The sequence below is a fragment of the Tachypleus tridentatus genome, chromosome 10 (genome assembly GCF_004210375.1).
Source record: "Tachypleus tridentatus isolate NWPU-2018 chromosome 10, ASM421037v1, whole genome shotgun sequence".
Taxonomy (NCBI): Eukaryota; Metazoa; Arthropoda; class Merostomata; order Xiphosura; family Limulidae; genus Tachypleus; species Tachypleus tridentatus.
In genome coordinates, this window is record NC_134834.1 from 41916189 (window position 1) to 41931977 (window position 15789).

At 31.8% G+C, this 15789-nt stretch overlaps 1 protein-coding gene and 1 long non-coding RNA gene across 13 annotated transcripts in view; one reads left to right on the forward strand and one right to left on the reverse strand.

Moving 5' to 3' along the window:
• Positions 1 to 2851, reverse strand: part of LOC143229138 (ERI1 exoribonuclease 2-like) — a 49298-nt gene extending 46447 nt beyond the window's left edge. For 4 of the 11 annotated variants that reach the window (XM_076461019.1, XM_076461011.1, XM_076461018.1 and 1 more), the window contains exon 1: positions 1036 to 1293. In XM_076461019.1, the coding sequence (XP_076317134.1) occupies positions 1036 to 1058 (23 nt within the window). In that variant the 5' untranslated portion in view covers positions 1059 to 1293. Of the gene's footprint in view, positions 1 to 1035; positions 1294 to 1340; positions 1521 to 1792; positions 2108 to 2605 lie in introns of those variants that run through there. The other 7 variants (XM_076461021.1, XM_076461015.1, XM_076461016.1 and 4 more) reach the window with 5 other exon arrangements.
• A 1083-nt stretch (positions 2852 to 3934) lies between these two features.
• LOC143229141 (uncharacterized) lies at positions 3935 to 6993 on the forward strand. Of its 2 annotated transcripts, XR_013015687.1 has the most exons (4): positions 3935 to 4085; positions 4605 to 4790; positions 5357 to 5425; positions 6538 to 6993. It is a non-coding gene; the product is annotated as an uncharacterized LOC143229141 (long non-coding RNA). The 2 variants fall into 2 exon arrangements; XR_013015686.1 differs by lacking the exon at positions 5357 to 5425 and having other exon boundaries at positions 3936 to 4085.
• The last annotated feature ends 8796 nt before the right edge of the window (positions 6994 to 15789 follow it).

Sequence of the window (15789 nt, forward strand, 5' to 3'; positions counted from 1 at the left end):
TTTCATTAGATCAGTGAAGTACAAACCAAGATCTAATTAAAAAAAACAAATTAGCAAAATTATGTTTGTTACTAACACAGTAAAAAGAATGATGATGTTTCTTCTAGCACAAATGAAAAATATATGGTGTCATTTTTGTCAGTTTAAAAGGAAGAAAATACTGGTGAATTTAAGCAGGCAGAAAGTAATTCTATAATTGAGGAGAATAGCAATGTTCAAATTGGGCTTATTACAAATTTTATAGTTTTTACATTAATTCTCTCTTGTATCACAAACATTAGCTGCACTGGTGGTATATCTACCACAGTTTCAGAATCTCTGTTCAAATGACTAGATCATCATGTAATGCTTTAATACACATTACCATCACAGAAATACAAATGATCTATATTTTCCACAAAACTTATCACTTCCTTTAAAAATGCAAGTAATATTGGAATTGTCAAATCCTCTGGCAACTGTCTATTTGCCTACTATCAGCATTCTTTTAAGAGCCCATTTTACTTACCTCTAACATACTCACAAAAAATATTGCTATCAGAGTTACTGTTATCAGCAATCTAAGTTATAAGTCCTTTTGGATTTTCTAATTTCTTTTTCTAACCAAATCTATATAGTTTCTCTTTTATGTTTTTAATAAGTAATTTGATTTCTAATTAAAAAAAAATCAAACCATGGTTTTCCTACGATTATGTAAGTTTCCTACTCTACCTGTTAATATAAACCTTTAAGTCTCAGTTATGCAATCCTAACAAAGTAAATATATTAATTGTTGGACTACACACTACTCCATAACAAATAAACCATTAAAAATTATATACAGCTTTTAAATCAATATTATACAATTCATTAATTGTAATACATTAATCATCGTGTGCTTTTTCCATTCCAGTTTTGTACTGTTAAATTTTGAAGCTTTTGAAAATAATCAGATTCAAACTTCAATTTTCAAAAGTAGTAGTTCATTGTTTCACCAAACAGATTAAGTTCAAATCTTTGCTACTTAATAAAATTTGAAAAACAAAATATACTTACTTTGCTAATTTTTTTGTAGCCATTTGTACATAAACACCTTTAGTTTATTATTATTTATAATAAAGTGATGATACACTACCCATAAAGTAATAAATATTTTAGTATGAAAGTTGTAAAAAAAAAAAACAAGCTAAAGTCTAAACACGACACGAAGTAACCAACTGAACTCATTAGCATCACTCATTTGTTCCGACCACACGTATAACTCAAAAACAATTATTACCGGCTAACCACAGCTACCTACGTTTAACTTTTAAAATATATATATATATATATATCATAGTGAGGCTAAAATGGTGTATTACCATTAACTCTGTGAAGTGTGTAAATTATGCCATAATACAGCACATTGCTATTATTACATATCTCTGTTAATGAGTGTTATTCTTTAATTTGACTTTACATGCATATTTTAAATATAAAAACTTGCAAAGTTCTTTATTTTAAACAAACCACGTTTGCCAACGTACTTTTGAATATTACGCTACATACTATAAGTAGAAGCGCACTCTGAAGTTATATTCATTAATTACATTCTTAATAATAGTTACTAATATTGTACCGTGTCATTTCGTTAGCAAAAGCTTTTAAATCAATGAGTAAAAATATTTTCAAACCCAGTCCACGTGATAATTACAGATTAATTTATTTCATTCTTTAGTGTTACTATTAGCTTAAATACTTATACGCTGTTGTAAAATGATATAGGTCTATGTTAGAAATGACGGTAACCAACGTAAAAAAATAATCAACTTACGAGTATGTGTACAATATGATTTCACAAGCGTGAAAGCAAACACATAACAAACTATTTCACGAATTGTTACACGAAAACACACCGCCTGATTCAACTTAAAAACTTACAGTATTCAGAACTAGGTCATATTTGTAATATAATTTAAAATTTACCAGAACTAAAATTGACATCAGATCTTAAATCTTTCTAGAATGATTATTTAACTTCATCAATGAACGGTAACTACCTATAGCTAAGAAATAATTAAATCACATATCTCACAACAATATTAAACAAGAAATAAAATGAACATTAAACTTGGGTGTCGTTGAGAATGATCGCGCCAGTGATTGAGGCATCGTACCTGTTAAAAAAATACAACAACCTTACATACTATGAAAGCTATAACTTGTCATAAAATAATATTTAATTAATAAACAATCTCAACATAAAAAGAGTAGTTATAAATACGAGAATCAGCATGGTGTAAATCAATGAAACATTTACTAGTATAGTGCAAGTCAATATAGGGTAAATTCAGATACTGATTAATTAGCCATGAAATTACAAAAAGTAATTTTATTTGTACATCAGTTTTAGAGCCGTTAGCGGAGTATTTCTGTTTGAAAGTTATTTTTAAACTTACGTTTACAAATTACAATAGTGTAAAACTTTTAGAAGCGTAAAACAAGAAATAATTTTTTTATCGTCACGTGGATTGGACTATGAATTATATTTACGAAATAATCTGAAAGAAACTGCTCAATGAAAAACAACGTTACAGCAATATATGGATACAAGATATCAGTTGTTGGAAAAGGGAAGTATGCATACGTGCTTTTACACATTTTCTGTATTTTGTCGTCTTAGAAAAGGGCGCGGATTGACCTTCTAGTACAGAACTGGATTTTCAAGCTGGTTAACCGGACTCAAATTCAGTCTTATAGCAAAATATTCCCCTCCACACTTAAACCGTTGTTACATTATAAGAGAGACAACCAATCCGTTAGTGTGGATAATAGATGGAAGATTCTGATGGATGGTCGACTACTCTCTGGTAACGCCCTCCAGTGGCACAACAGTATGTCTGCGAACTTGCTAGAAGCCGGTTTTTGATACCCGTGGTGGACAGAGTACAGATAGCCCTATTACAACCAACCAACCCACCAGTAAGTAGATCAAAATCAGGGACAGCAAAAAATAGTTTTAGTTGTTTCGTTATAAATACAAAATACGACAATCTAAATGGCGCCATTTTACTACATTTTGGTCTTACTTTTCATTATTAATGATGCGTATTTTATTGATATATTGGTTTTTCTGGATTTTTGTTAATTTCCAAACTGAGAGAATGAAAGTAGCATAGGTTTGATTTAGAATTGTGATTTTATTCAAACAAATTTATATCTATAAGCATATTTACATTTGATTATGTCATCCAGTTTGATTTAAAAATTATCTTGAAAGTGAATTGTATATTATTGTAATAAACTATTGTTTCATTTCTTCAAAACCTCTGTGAGTTTTCTGTCTAACGAAAGTTTTTGTACTTAGTAATCATTTTTAAGGGACGATGGAGCATTAAATCTATGTTTTAGAAAAAGCAACATCAGGCTATCGCCTGTTCCACAGCGGGATTCGAACCCTAGATTTTTATATTTTACGTACTCAAACTTACTATTGTCCTACCAGAAAATAGAGAATGTAGGAGTAAATGTGTTTCTCTTTCTATGAAATATCTAAACTTGTTTTTCTTTTTTTATATGAACCATTGCAATCTCTCTCTCTCTATTTCTTTTTTTCTTCTAACAATGCAAGAGAAATAATTACCAAGTGGTCGGCTAAAATGCAATTAAGTGAAGATAATAATTAAAGAAGGCTAATAATTAATGCATTCATGTTTAAAAAATATCACAATGCCAAAATAATGCAAGAAGTGAAATATTTTAAATAGTATATAATACTATTTGAGAAAATATAGTAAAAGAAGAAAGACATAAGGATCTTCATCATTACACGTTAGTTATTATTTTAACTTTTGTATTTGCTTCGTTCTACTATCGAAGATGTCTTCTTTCATTAATATTGTAACATGATATCTTTTAGTAAGCTTTAATTATGTGATACAGTCAAACATTACTTTTTAAACATATCTGAAGTTATGACTGCATCTAAAGTTATACAATGTTGGAATTTTCACAAAGGTAAAAACAAAAAAGGTTAGTAATACTTAATGAACAGATGGCGTTCTTTACATTACGAAAGTTCAAGAAGGTATCGACTGAAGGTACAAGGCTCAAGCAGCGTGTAACTTGTGAGTTAAAGTTGTATTGTAATTACATTTATTTTTTATTTTATTGTTTTCTGTATAAGTAGAGGACAGAACTAACTGAGTGCAATTCTTCCTTTTTTTGATTGAAATTGTTACGTTACAGGTAGGAGGTATAATAGGGGCGGGTATGATTGGTTTTCTGAAAGTTGTAAAATTAAACAAGCGGAAATTAGAGCACACATTTTTTAGATTTACCGTACGTCATGAGAAAAAGAGATAGGAAAAAAAAAAAGAAAAAGAGATGGACATGGAGTAAACATTTTTTTAAGTTAATAATTTTGGATTATATAATGAATTAATATGAATTGGAATATTTTTTTATGTTAATAAAAATCTTTGCATCAAGTTATTACCTAAATCACATGTCAACATACCAGTTATCTAACGTTTTCGAGATTAGGTTTAGCATCAACGCTTGAATTGCAGCATTCTGCATAAAGATATTTTTAATCAGAATTTGTTGTTAGTGAATTACAATTATGACTATTTCTATGTTTGCAGGTCGATCATAGCTTCTAAGTATTCAGCAGTTCTTATAAATCAAACAGATTCAGTGTTTAACCAAAGATGTTAATCGGACTTATAGTGTTGATTTTTGGTTTGTATATGGGTATCTACTTGAGTCAGAACTACAACATTCCTGCAGTCGATAGTCCTTGTGAACTATGGGAAAGAGTTTGTCGTTTTGTAAGTAATCGTAAAGAAATAGTGTTTACTAAAACAGTAGTTAAGTGACTTGTACGGTTGATCGGTAGATAAGTATTTGTTATTTTTCTGTTTTTAAATGTTGCAGCTACACTTGCACAAAACCGAGTTTGTATACTTAAATTAGACGAATACTAAAAAATAGAGAATAAAAACGAATATTTAGGTCCTGATAAAGGACATGATGTTCAAGGAAAATGTGAGGGGGGGTTCAGAATTTGGCTTTGTAAATAAGTTAAATACAGTTCATTACTACTACTTAACTTTAATTTGGGCAAAAGGCAAACAAAGCCAATGGGTAGATAATGTACAGAATCTAAATTTCTGATGTTTGTAATAAATATAAAGTAATGACTGATTTTTTTGTTAAATTTTCAAGTGAATATTTATAACAGAGCAAGTTGTAGGAATAGGTGAATGAAAAAGTATAATAGGTTTATAAGAGAGGATTAAGTTACTCTTATCACGGTGACACAGTTTGAAAAATGTTTTCATATGGGATATATTATAAACTTTTTTTTTGCTGATCGTGTGTTTGTGTGTTTCAGGAGGGGAAAGGTTCGGTCCAGGTGTCAGTCCAGGGCGGTTGAACCAAATTGCTCTAAAGATCAGGCCTTGTGTGTATCTTATATTTGTGTTGTTTTATCGAGTATTAAAAACACAGGACAATCTAATAGCAGTTACATATATTTATATTATGTGTTTTAATGCATTCCCAGAACAGTATCAAAACCGTTTGTCAGTAGCAGACAAACGAAGAGGGCTCACTTTTGATGTTTTCTCAAAACGGCAGTCTCGAAGATTTATAGGTGCCAAAAACTTTAAGAGGATTACGACTAAACAGGACCTTGACTGGCATATATATATATCAATATTATTTATTAATTACACAACATAATGCTTAAGTGATATCTTTAAGCACCCTTAAGGTGTCTTTTAAAACTAAAATTATTCATGATAGACGTCTTGGCTAGACAGTGTTTTCCTTTTCGTGAATGGGGTGCACATTTCCATGTTCTTGAGTGCCTTTAAACTTCTAATGAGTAGGGATCATGGGGAAACTACAAATTACTGTTTTATTTTTATCTGGCTTTTGTGTTTAACATCCACTGTCATCAGAGGCCCGACATGGCTAGGTGGTGGTTAGGGCACTCGACTCGTTATCTGAGGGTTGCGGGTTCGAATCCCCATCGCACCAAATATGCTCGCCCTTTCATCCGTGGGGGCGTTATAAAGTGATGGCCAATCCCACTATTCGTTGGCAACAGAGTAGCCCAATATTTGGCGGTGGGTGATGAGGACTAGCTGCCTTCCCTTTAGTCTTACGCTGCTATATTAGGCACAGCTAGTGCAGATAGCCCTCGTGTAGTTTTGTGCGAAATTACAAAACAATCAACGAAACAACTCATCAGTTTATTTCCTGTATTACTGTTATAGATTTATTTTAACTTAGCTCTTTTGTGATGACTTGGAACCAATTTGAATTAAGGATATTGTAGAGACGGCTGATACGGGCTTTAAAAACTTTTGTAAAACACAAGTAACAATAGAGGTTCAAACATTACTTGGTTTTTTGTTTTTAAATAAGTTTAAAAGTTGTGTCATTGTTCCTGTGTTCAGCGGTTATTTTCCTACATATATATATGTATGCATAATCATCGATTATAAGTAATGTGTGAAGTGTTACAATAACCAATTTTGAAATAAAGAATTCTGCATCTTTCTACAGGTTGTGTTTTCACTAAGAGCAGTAACGAATGACAATTCAGTTGATCATCAGTAATTAATCTCATCTTACCGCCACTTAATGTTTGAAATTGGAGGTAGTAATCAAGTGATCGAGCTCCGTGTACGAAATGGCTTTACCGAGAACCGAAGTATATTTGGTTTAATCCCGTGGTTGTATTATATATCAGTAATGTTAATTTATTTCGCAGTCTTTCTCTTCGTGTAACGTTTGTTGAGTAAGATTAGTTGATAGCTACGGAACCTTTGTTCTAAATTAACTGAGGTCATTCAAACCAGTCTTCTTAGTGTCAGTGCATTTTGTAAAATTTGTAATACAATTGCTCTTGAAATTTCCTTTGATAACGAAATCACGTTTTTAAGTATATGATTATTTTCCTAATACGGCATTGTATAATAAACCCATGAGTGTTAAATAAAGGATTATATAGTTCTAAAATGATCATTTCACCTTATTTTTGATAAATTATCTTTAAGCCAAGAGGGCCGATGTAAAAAATACTTTTAAATTTAATAAAAGATTGTAATAAAATAAAATATTGTAGTTAAAAATTTTTATTTTTTGCTTTGCTTAATAATGACAATTTTGAGAAACAATTTACGTTTATGTTACATCAACTTTAGAAATGTACTAATGAAGTTAGCAATCTTTAAGAATTTGAATGAATTTAAGAATAAATAAAGTATTCCTAAAATGTTAAAAAAACGTTTTTATAATATTCTATATGTGGCTTTCCAAGTGAAGTACGTCCTGACATGGCCAGGTGGTTAAGACACTTGACTCTTAATTTGAGGGTCGCGGGTTCGTATCCCCGCCGCACCAAACATGCTCGCCATTTCAGTCGTGGGGGACGTTATAAAGTTACGGTCAATCCCACTATTCGTTGGTAAAAGAGCAGCCAAAGAGATAGCGGTGGGTGGTGATGAGTAGCTGCCTTCCTTCTAGTCTTACACTGCTACATTAGGGACGGCTCGTGCATATAGCCCTGGTGTAGTTTTGGGCTAAATTCAAAACAAACAAACCAACTGAAGTAATATCAAAGAGTAAAAATATTCTATTAAGTAAAACTACATAAATTTCAAAACAGCAGTCACGTGTGCTTCCCATAATAGACAGTGATCGCAATTAAACAGTATTTGTCTATTGTTCGATCAATTTATTGCCTATTTATAAACACTACATTATTTCTAAGACAGTATAAAACGGTGTACATTACTCTAAAGTGAAAGGGAAATATTGCAGAAATTATACATTATCTTAAACTTATTTTGGCATTTTGTTGCTGTGTGTCAAAAAAAGTTTAAGTCAACATATCTTGATTTGTAATATTATTCACCTAAATAATAATAAAAAAACGGGGTTCAAAAATTCGTGGTACTTAAGAAACCTCACATATGATTAAAAGTATTTTGTACTTATGGATATAAACTGTCATCATGTTTCTTATTATGAAGATGATATGTTAAATATTTATGTGTTTGCATTCATCTCTCAAAGTTAACTGTCTCGATTTCCAGAATATTTTGTATAACAACTGGTAACTAGCCATCATTATACATGTACTCTTTATTTTAGGATCTTTGGTCGAGAGGAGGGTTAAAAAAGACTGAAATGCACTGAAATTTCTTATTTCTTTATGGACTTTTGGCCTCTATCGTTCACTGATTAAGTAATTTTTCTGTACGGTTAACTGGAAACTTACTGATTGTGTACCTGGGCTATTTGCCTTAGAATATGTAACCGAAAAAGGGACAAAAAAAAGTCCTCAGATTGCGCACATACGCATTTTAAAAATAGGATTTTGATTCTGAGTTTTAAGACAAAATTTTTTTAACCGCTTAAATGAGTGAATTACTACCTTCAATAAAGCAGAGTATGCAATTACCATCTAATGAAATCAGTACAGATTAAATAACAAAAGAACGGGCAATATTTTCCTTTGTACAACTCTTTCTACATTAATGGGTTTATATCATTTTAACAATTTATGTTTTTTTATGCTATTTTCGTAATGTAAAGGTACACGATGGACTGTCTGCGATCTGTTCTCTGTGAGGAATCGAACTATAAGTTGAAAGTTATAGGTAGGCTCGGCATGGCCAGGTGGGTTAAGACGTTCGATTCGTAATCCGAGGGTCGCGAGTTCGAATCCCCATAGCACCAAACATGCTCGCCATTTTAGCCGTTGGGGCATTATAATGTGATGGTCAATCTCACTATTTGTTGGTAAAAAAGAAGCCCAAGAGTTGGCGGTGGGTGGTGATGACTAGCTGCCTTCTCTCTAGTCTTACAATGCAAGACGGCTAGAGCAGATAGTCCTCGAGTAGCTTTGCACGAAATTAAAAAACAAACAAAAAGTTATAGGTCTGTAAATGGGATGCTGAAACATCGGGACAATAAACGGTTAATAACTTTGCCATTATTAAAAACTCGAATTAATTTATATTCGTTATACAATTGATTTTTGAAAACGTTTGTTAGACTGAATGTTGAAGCAGGCTTTTTTTTTCATTTCGTTTGCTAATTTACTAATTAGACTTATTATTTTCCCTATTTTGGTTCCTACTGGTGACGAAGGTAAGCAATTGGAATCTGTTCCTTCAATCTTGTTGTGACGATCTTTTATACTGTTATTCTGATGAGCACCTGCCCCTCTGAGACAGCGCTGTGTTCATGTAGATTGATAAAACTCTTGCTTTCAAAAATAAAAAAGTTTCATATCTAAATAGAGAGCTCCCCTTATATCTTAACATTGTGGGTAAAACTGACTGCATTCACATCGTGGAGCTGCTGAGACTTTCACTTAATGAGATGACATCAAGCCCTATATCAATACCTATCATTTGTTATATATATATATATCATAAAAGGAGATATTTCTAGAAACAACAGATAATGTTAGAATTTTGCAATTTTCTTTAACTAGAAATTACAGGATATGTGATGGAGAAATATTGCTTATTACCTAGCATATTTTATCCAGGAATGTATTAATGGGAAAGGTTGTTGTTTGGAGATTTATTTCGGAACATAGTGTCCTTCTCTTCTACCCCCCAGTGGCACAGTAGTATGTCTGTGGACTTATACTGCTAGAAACCGTGTTTTGATATTTATGGTTGTCATAGCGCAGCTAGCTCTTTTTGTGCTCAATAAGAAAAAAACAAAAACATTCTTTCTCTTCATTACTGTAGATAACACCTATTTCCATGCCCCAAGTTAGACTAATACTGCCATTGATCTGGTCATCTATTCTCTTCCTTTCATTTTATTGGGTGGTCAGGCATAAGCAGGTGGTTGGGGCTATTGGTTCGCGGATTCAAGTTCCTGTCCCACTAAATATATTCACTCTTTCAGCCATGGGGGTGTCATAGTGTGACGGTCAATCCAGCTATATTCGTTGGTAAAATATTAGCCCAAAACGTGGCGGTGGGTGGTGATGACTAACTGCCTTCCGTCTTCTCTTTCGCTACTAAATTAGAGATGGCTTGCGCAGATAGCCTTTTTGTAGCTTTGCACGAAATTCAAACAAAATCATTCCATTTTCTTGGGATGTAGACCATGGTCCACGAAATATTGATAATTTCTTATCAAGAAGATTAACCACAAGAACTGTAAGTTGTTAACAACTATGTGGAACAACTATCTAATCATCTTATCCAGGCATTTGTACTTACCATCCCTAAATGTTTGACACATTTTCATGTTATTGGTAGTCTCTCAGAATATATTACAGGTTTATAAATGAGCTTAGAATATTTTTTTCCAGACAAAAACTTTTACCAAAAGAATAGCCTTTAACTTAAAAAAAGTTGCATCCATGTCTGACATATCAGACATCGAAACCAGAAGGAGTCATGGATTAACTTCTCTTCCAGCACCTCTTTTACCACTAATTCCAGCATTGTTTGGGACAAGCTTAAAACAGGAATGAGAAATATACATCTCATCTGCTTTTAATCTTGCAACCAATTTTTCAAGGATTAGCTGATTTACATGATATTACTAACATTTTGGAAATCATGCTTCTCTACCTGTAACACATTTTATTTTTATGGCTGAAATACATCATTCACTCTGGTATAATTTAAATCTGTTCTACATCATTCTGACAATATTTCAATCAGACTAGATTACATATATTACGAGATGTTGTGTCATCTCTTTTTTTTGTTCCTGTCAATATCCTGCTTTTTTTTTTTAACTATATCTGGAAGAAAGAAGTTTTAAACGGTATTATTATCATCTCTTTTTTCTAAGCCAGGGAAATATTCTAAAATTCATTCTAACTGTAGACATGTTATTCTGTGAAAGTTCCATGGAAGATAGTGATGCCCATCTTGTTGGGTTCTTAAGATTAAAAGAGAAAAAAAACTTCTGTAACACAAAGTGTGATTTATATGATTTATATATCCATTTGATATGGCCTGGCATGGCAAAGCGCATAAGGCGTGCGACTCGTACTCCGAGGGTCGCGGGTTCGCGCCCGCGTTGCGCCAAACATGCTTGCTCTCCCAGCCGTGGGGGCGTTATAATGTGACGGTCAATCCCACTATTCGTTGGTAAAAGAGTAGCCCAAGAGTTGGCGGTGGGTGATGATGGCTAGCTGCCTTCCCTCTAGTCTTACACTGCTAAATTAGGGACGGCTCGGTGCAGTGGGCTAACAACCTACTTACTTAAATACTTGTTGAAGAATCCGCAAGCGATTGCGGCCCTATGTTCCTCGATGGAATCTAATGGTGATAACTAACCACAGTACTTAGCATTCCTTATTACTGTTGTATAGAAACTAAGTGTTTTTTATTTAAGTAGTTTAGGTAGTGTTTAAATTTCTACAATTGGAATATTCATGTCATAGTTTACAGTCATTATTGTGGAGTCTTCTGTCTGCTTAGTTTTCCTGATTCAGAGTTATGTATGCAATTATTGCTATTTAAGTTATAGTTGTTTAGAGATATACACGTAAACTACTTCACTCACAGTTTTCATTTCGTAGTAAGTAAATATTAAATTTCATATACCTTTTTAAAATGCTTCTGTTCATAAGTATTTTGTAAATGGGGCCAATAAGAATAACAATAATAAACAAAGTTGTTATTTTTCAAATTAATTGCATATATTCTGAATGAACTAGAACCAGAATTTTTAACCTGGACAACCGTGCATGCGACAAAGAGTAAGGATCAGGTGTAGTCATCTTATTTTGAACTACTAATCAGAATTCACATCCACCAGGTCTTTTTTATCTCTTATGACTGAATAAAGCAGTTGAGTGAGTCTTTTCTAACATATTCACAAATAAAAGAACAAAGCATGTTCATGTTCTCGATGACTAGCTCGACATGATAAACACTAAGACATTTTATTGTGGGTACGAAGTTCACACAAAACTGTTTGGTGACATTGATCTCTTTGTTCAACCTTAGTTATGTATTGTTTGTGACTATATGTTAACATTGAATTCTTTGTTTTATCTTGGATATATTTTGTTGTAACCATATGGTGACATTCATCTCTTTGTTCTACTTCAGGTATATTTTGTTCGTAACTGTATGGTGACATTGATCTCTTTGTTCTACTCTAGGTGTATTTTGTTTGTGACTACATGTTGACATTAATATCTTTGTTCCAGCTTAGGTATATTTTGTTTCTGACTATGTTAACATTGATTTCTTTGTTCTAATCTAGGTATATTTTATGTGTGACTATATGTTAAAATTGATTTCTTTGTTCCACCTTAGGTATATTTTTTTATCTATATGGTGATAGATCTCTTTGTTCTACCCTAGGTATATTTTGTTTGTGACTACATGTTGACATTAATATCTTTGTTCCAGCTTAGGTATATTTTGTTTGTGACTATGTTAACGTTGATTTCTTTGTTCTAATCTAGGTATATTTTGTGTGTGACTATATGTTAAAATTGATTTCTTTGTTCCACCTTAGGTATATTTTTTTATCTATATGGTGATAGATCTCTTTGTTCTACCCTAGGCATATTTTCTTTGTGACCATATGTTAACAATGATTTCTTTGTTCTACCTCAGGTATATTTTGTTTGTGACTATATGTTCACATTTATCTCTTTGTTCTACCCTAGAAATATTTTGTTTGTGGCTGTATGTTAAGATTGACGTCTTTGTTCTCTTTCAGGTATATTTTATTTGTAACTATATGGTGACATTGATCTATTTGTTCTACCTCAGGTATATTTTGTTTGTGACTATATACTAACATTGATTTCTTTGTTCTACCTTTCGTATATTTTGTTTGTAAGTATATGGTGACATTGATCTCATTGTTCTACTTCAGGTATATTTTATTTGTAACTGTATGGTGACATTAATCTCATTGTTGTACCCTAGGTATATTTTTTGTCAATATATTGTGACATTGATCGCCTTGTTCTAACCTATGTACATTTTGTTTCTGACTACATGTGACAATAATATCTTTGTACTACCTCAGGTATATTTTGTTTGTAACTATGTGGTGACATTGATTTCTATGTTCTATCCTATGTGAATTTTGTTTGTGACAATATGTTAACATTGATTTCATTGTTTTACCTTGGGAATATTTTGTTTGTTATCATATGGTGACATTCATCTCTTTGTTCTATTATAGGTATATTTTGTTCGAAGCTGTATGGTGACATTGATCTCTTTGTTCTAGTCTAGGTATATTTTATTTATGACTATATGTTAACATTTATCTCTTTGTTCTACCCTAGGTGTATTTTGTTTGTGACTCTATGTTAACATTGATTTCTTTCTTCTCCCTTAGGTATATTTTGTTTGTAACTATATGGTGACATTGATCTCTTTCTTCTACCCTAGGTATATTTTGTTTGTGACTATATGTTAACATTCATCTCTTTGTTCTTCTCTAGATATATTTCGTTTGTGGATACATGTTAACATTGACGTCTTTGTTCTCTTTCAGGTATATTATATTTGTAACTATATGATGACATTGATCTCTTTGTTCTACCCTAGGTATATTTTGTTTGTGACTATATGTTAACATTTATCTCTTTGTTTTACCCTAGGTTTATTTTGTTTGTGACTCTATGTTAACATTGATTTCTGTCTTGTACCTTAGGTATATGTTGTTTGTAAGTATATGGTGACATTGATCTCTTTCTTCTACCCTAGGTATATTTTGTTTGTGGCAATATGTTAACATTGATTTCTTTGTTCTATTTAAAATATATTTTGTTTGTAACTATATGGTCCATGGATCTCTTTGTTCTACCCTAGGTATATTCTGTTTGTGACTATATGTTAACATTGATTTCTTTGTTCTATTTCAGATATATTTTGTTTGTAATTATATGGTGACATTGATCTTTTTATTGTACCCTAGGTATAGTTTTTGTCACTATATAGTGACATTGATCTCCTTGTTCTACCCTAGGTATATTTTGTTTGTAACTGTATGGTGACATTGATGACTTTGTTCTACCATATGTATATTTTGTTTGTGACAATATGTTAACATTTATCTCTTTGTTCTAATCTAGGTATATTTTGTGTGTGACTATACGTTATAATTGATTTCTTTGTTTTACCTCAGGTATATTTTGTTTGTAAGTATATGGTGACATTGATTTCTTTGTTTTACCTTAGGTATATTTTGTTTCTGACTATATGTTAACATTTATCTCTTTGTTCTACTCTAGATATATTTTGTTTGTGGCTATATGTTAAGATTGACGTCTTTGTTCTCTTTCAGGTATATTTTATTTGTAACTGTATGGTGACATTGATCTGTTTGTTCTACCCTAGGTATATTTTTTTGTGACTATATACTAACATTGATTTCTTTGTTCTACCTTCGGTATATTTTGTTTGTAAGTATATGGTGACATTGATCTCTTTGTTGTACCCTAGGTATATTTTTTGTCACTATATGATGACATTCATCTGATTGTTGTACCCTAGGTATATTTTTTGTCAATATATTGTGACATTGATCGCCTCGTTCTAACCTATGTACATTTTGTTTCTGACTACATGTTGACATTAATATCTTTGTTCTATCTCAGGTATATTTTGTTTGTAACTATATGGTGACATTGATCTCTTTGTTCTACCCTAGGTATATTTTCGTTGTGACTGTATGTTAACATTAATTTCTTTGTTCTACCTCAGGTATATTTTGTTTGTAACTATCTGGTGACACAGACCTCTTTGTTCTACCCTAGGTATATTTTGTTTGTTACTATATATTAATATTGATTTCTTTGTTTTGCCTTGGGTATTTTTGTTTATAACTATATGCTGACATTGATCTCTTTGTTCTACCCGAGGTATATTTTATTCGTGACTATATGTTAACATTGATTTCTTTGTTCTACCTCAGGTATATTTTTTGGAACTATATGGTGACATTGATCTCTTTGTTGTACCCTAGGTATATTTTTTGTCACTATATGATGACATTCATCTCTTTGTTGTACCCTAGGTATATTTTTTGTCACTATATAGTGACACTGATCTCCTCGTTCTACCCTATGTACATTTTGTGTCTGACTACATGTTGACATTAATATCTTTGTTCTCCCTCAGGTATATTTTGTTTGTAACTTTATGGTGACATTGATCTCTTTGTTCTACTCTAGTTATATTTTCTTTGTGACTGTATGTTAACATTAATTCCTTTGTTCTACCTCAGGTATATTTTGTTTGTAACTATATGGTGACATTGATCTCTTTGTTCTACCTCATGTATATTTTGTTTGCAACTATAGGGTGACATTAATCTCCTTGTTCTACCATAGGTATATTTTGTTCGTAAGTTTATGGTGACATTGATCTCTTTGTTCTACTCTAGGTATATTTTGTTTTTGACTATATGTTAACATGGATTTCTTTGTTCTACCTTAGGCATATTTTGCTTGTAACGAAATGTTGATATTGATCTCTTTTTTCTGCCCTATGTATATTTTCTTTGTGACTATATGTTAACATTGATTTCTTTGTTCTATTTAAAATATATTTTGTTTGTAACTATATGGTCCATGGATCTCTTTGTTGTACCCTAGGTATTTTTTTTGTCACTATATGATGACATTCATCTCTTTGTTCTACCCTAGATATATTTTGTTTGTGACTATAGTTAACATTTATCTCTTTGTTTTACCCCAGGTGTATTTTGTTTTTGACTATATGTTAACATTGACTTCTTTGTTCTACCTTAGGTATATTTTGTTTGTAACTATATGGTGACATT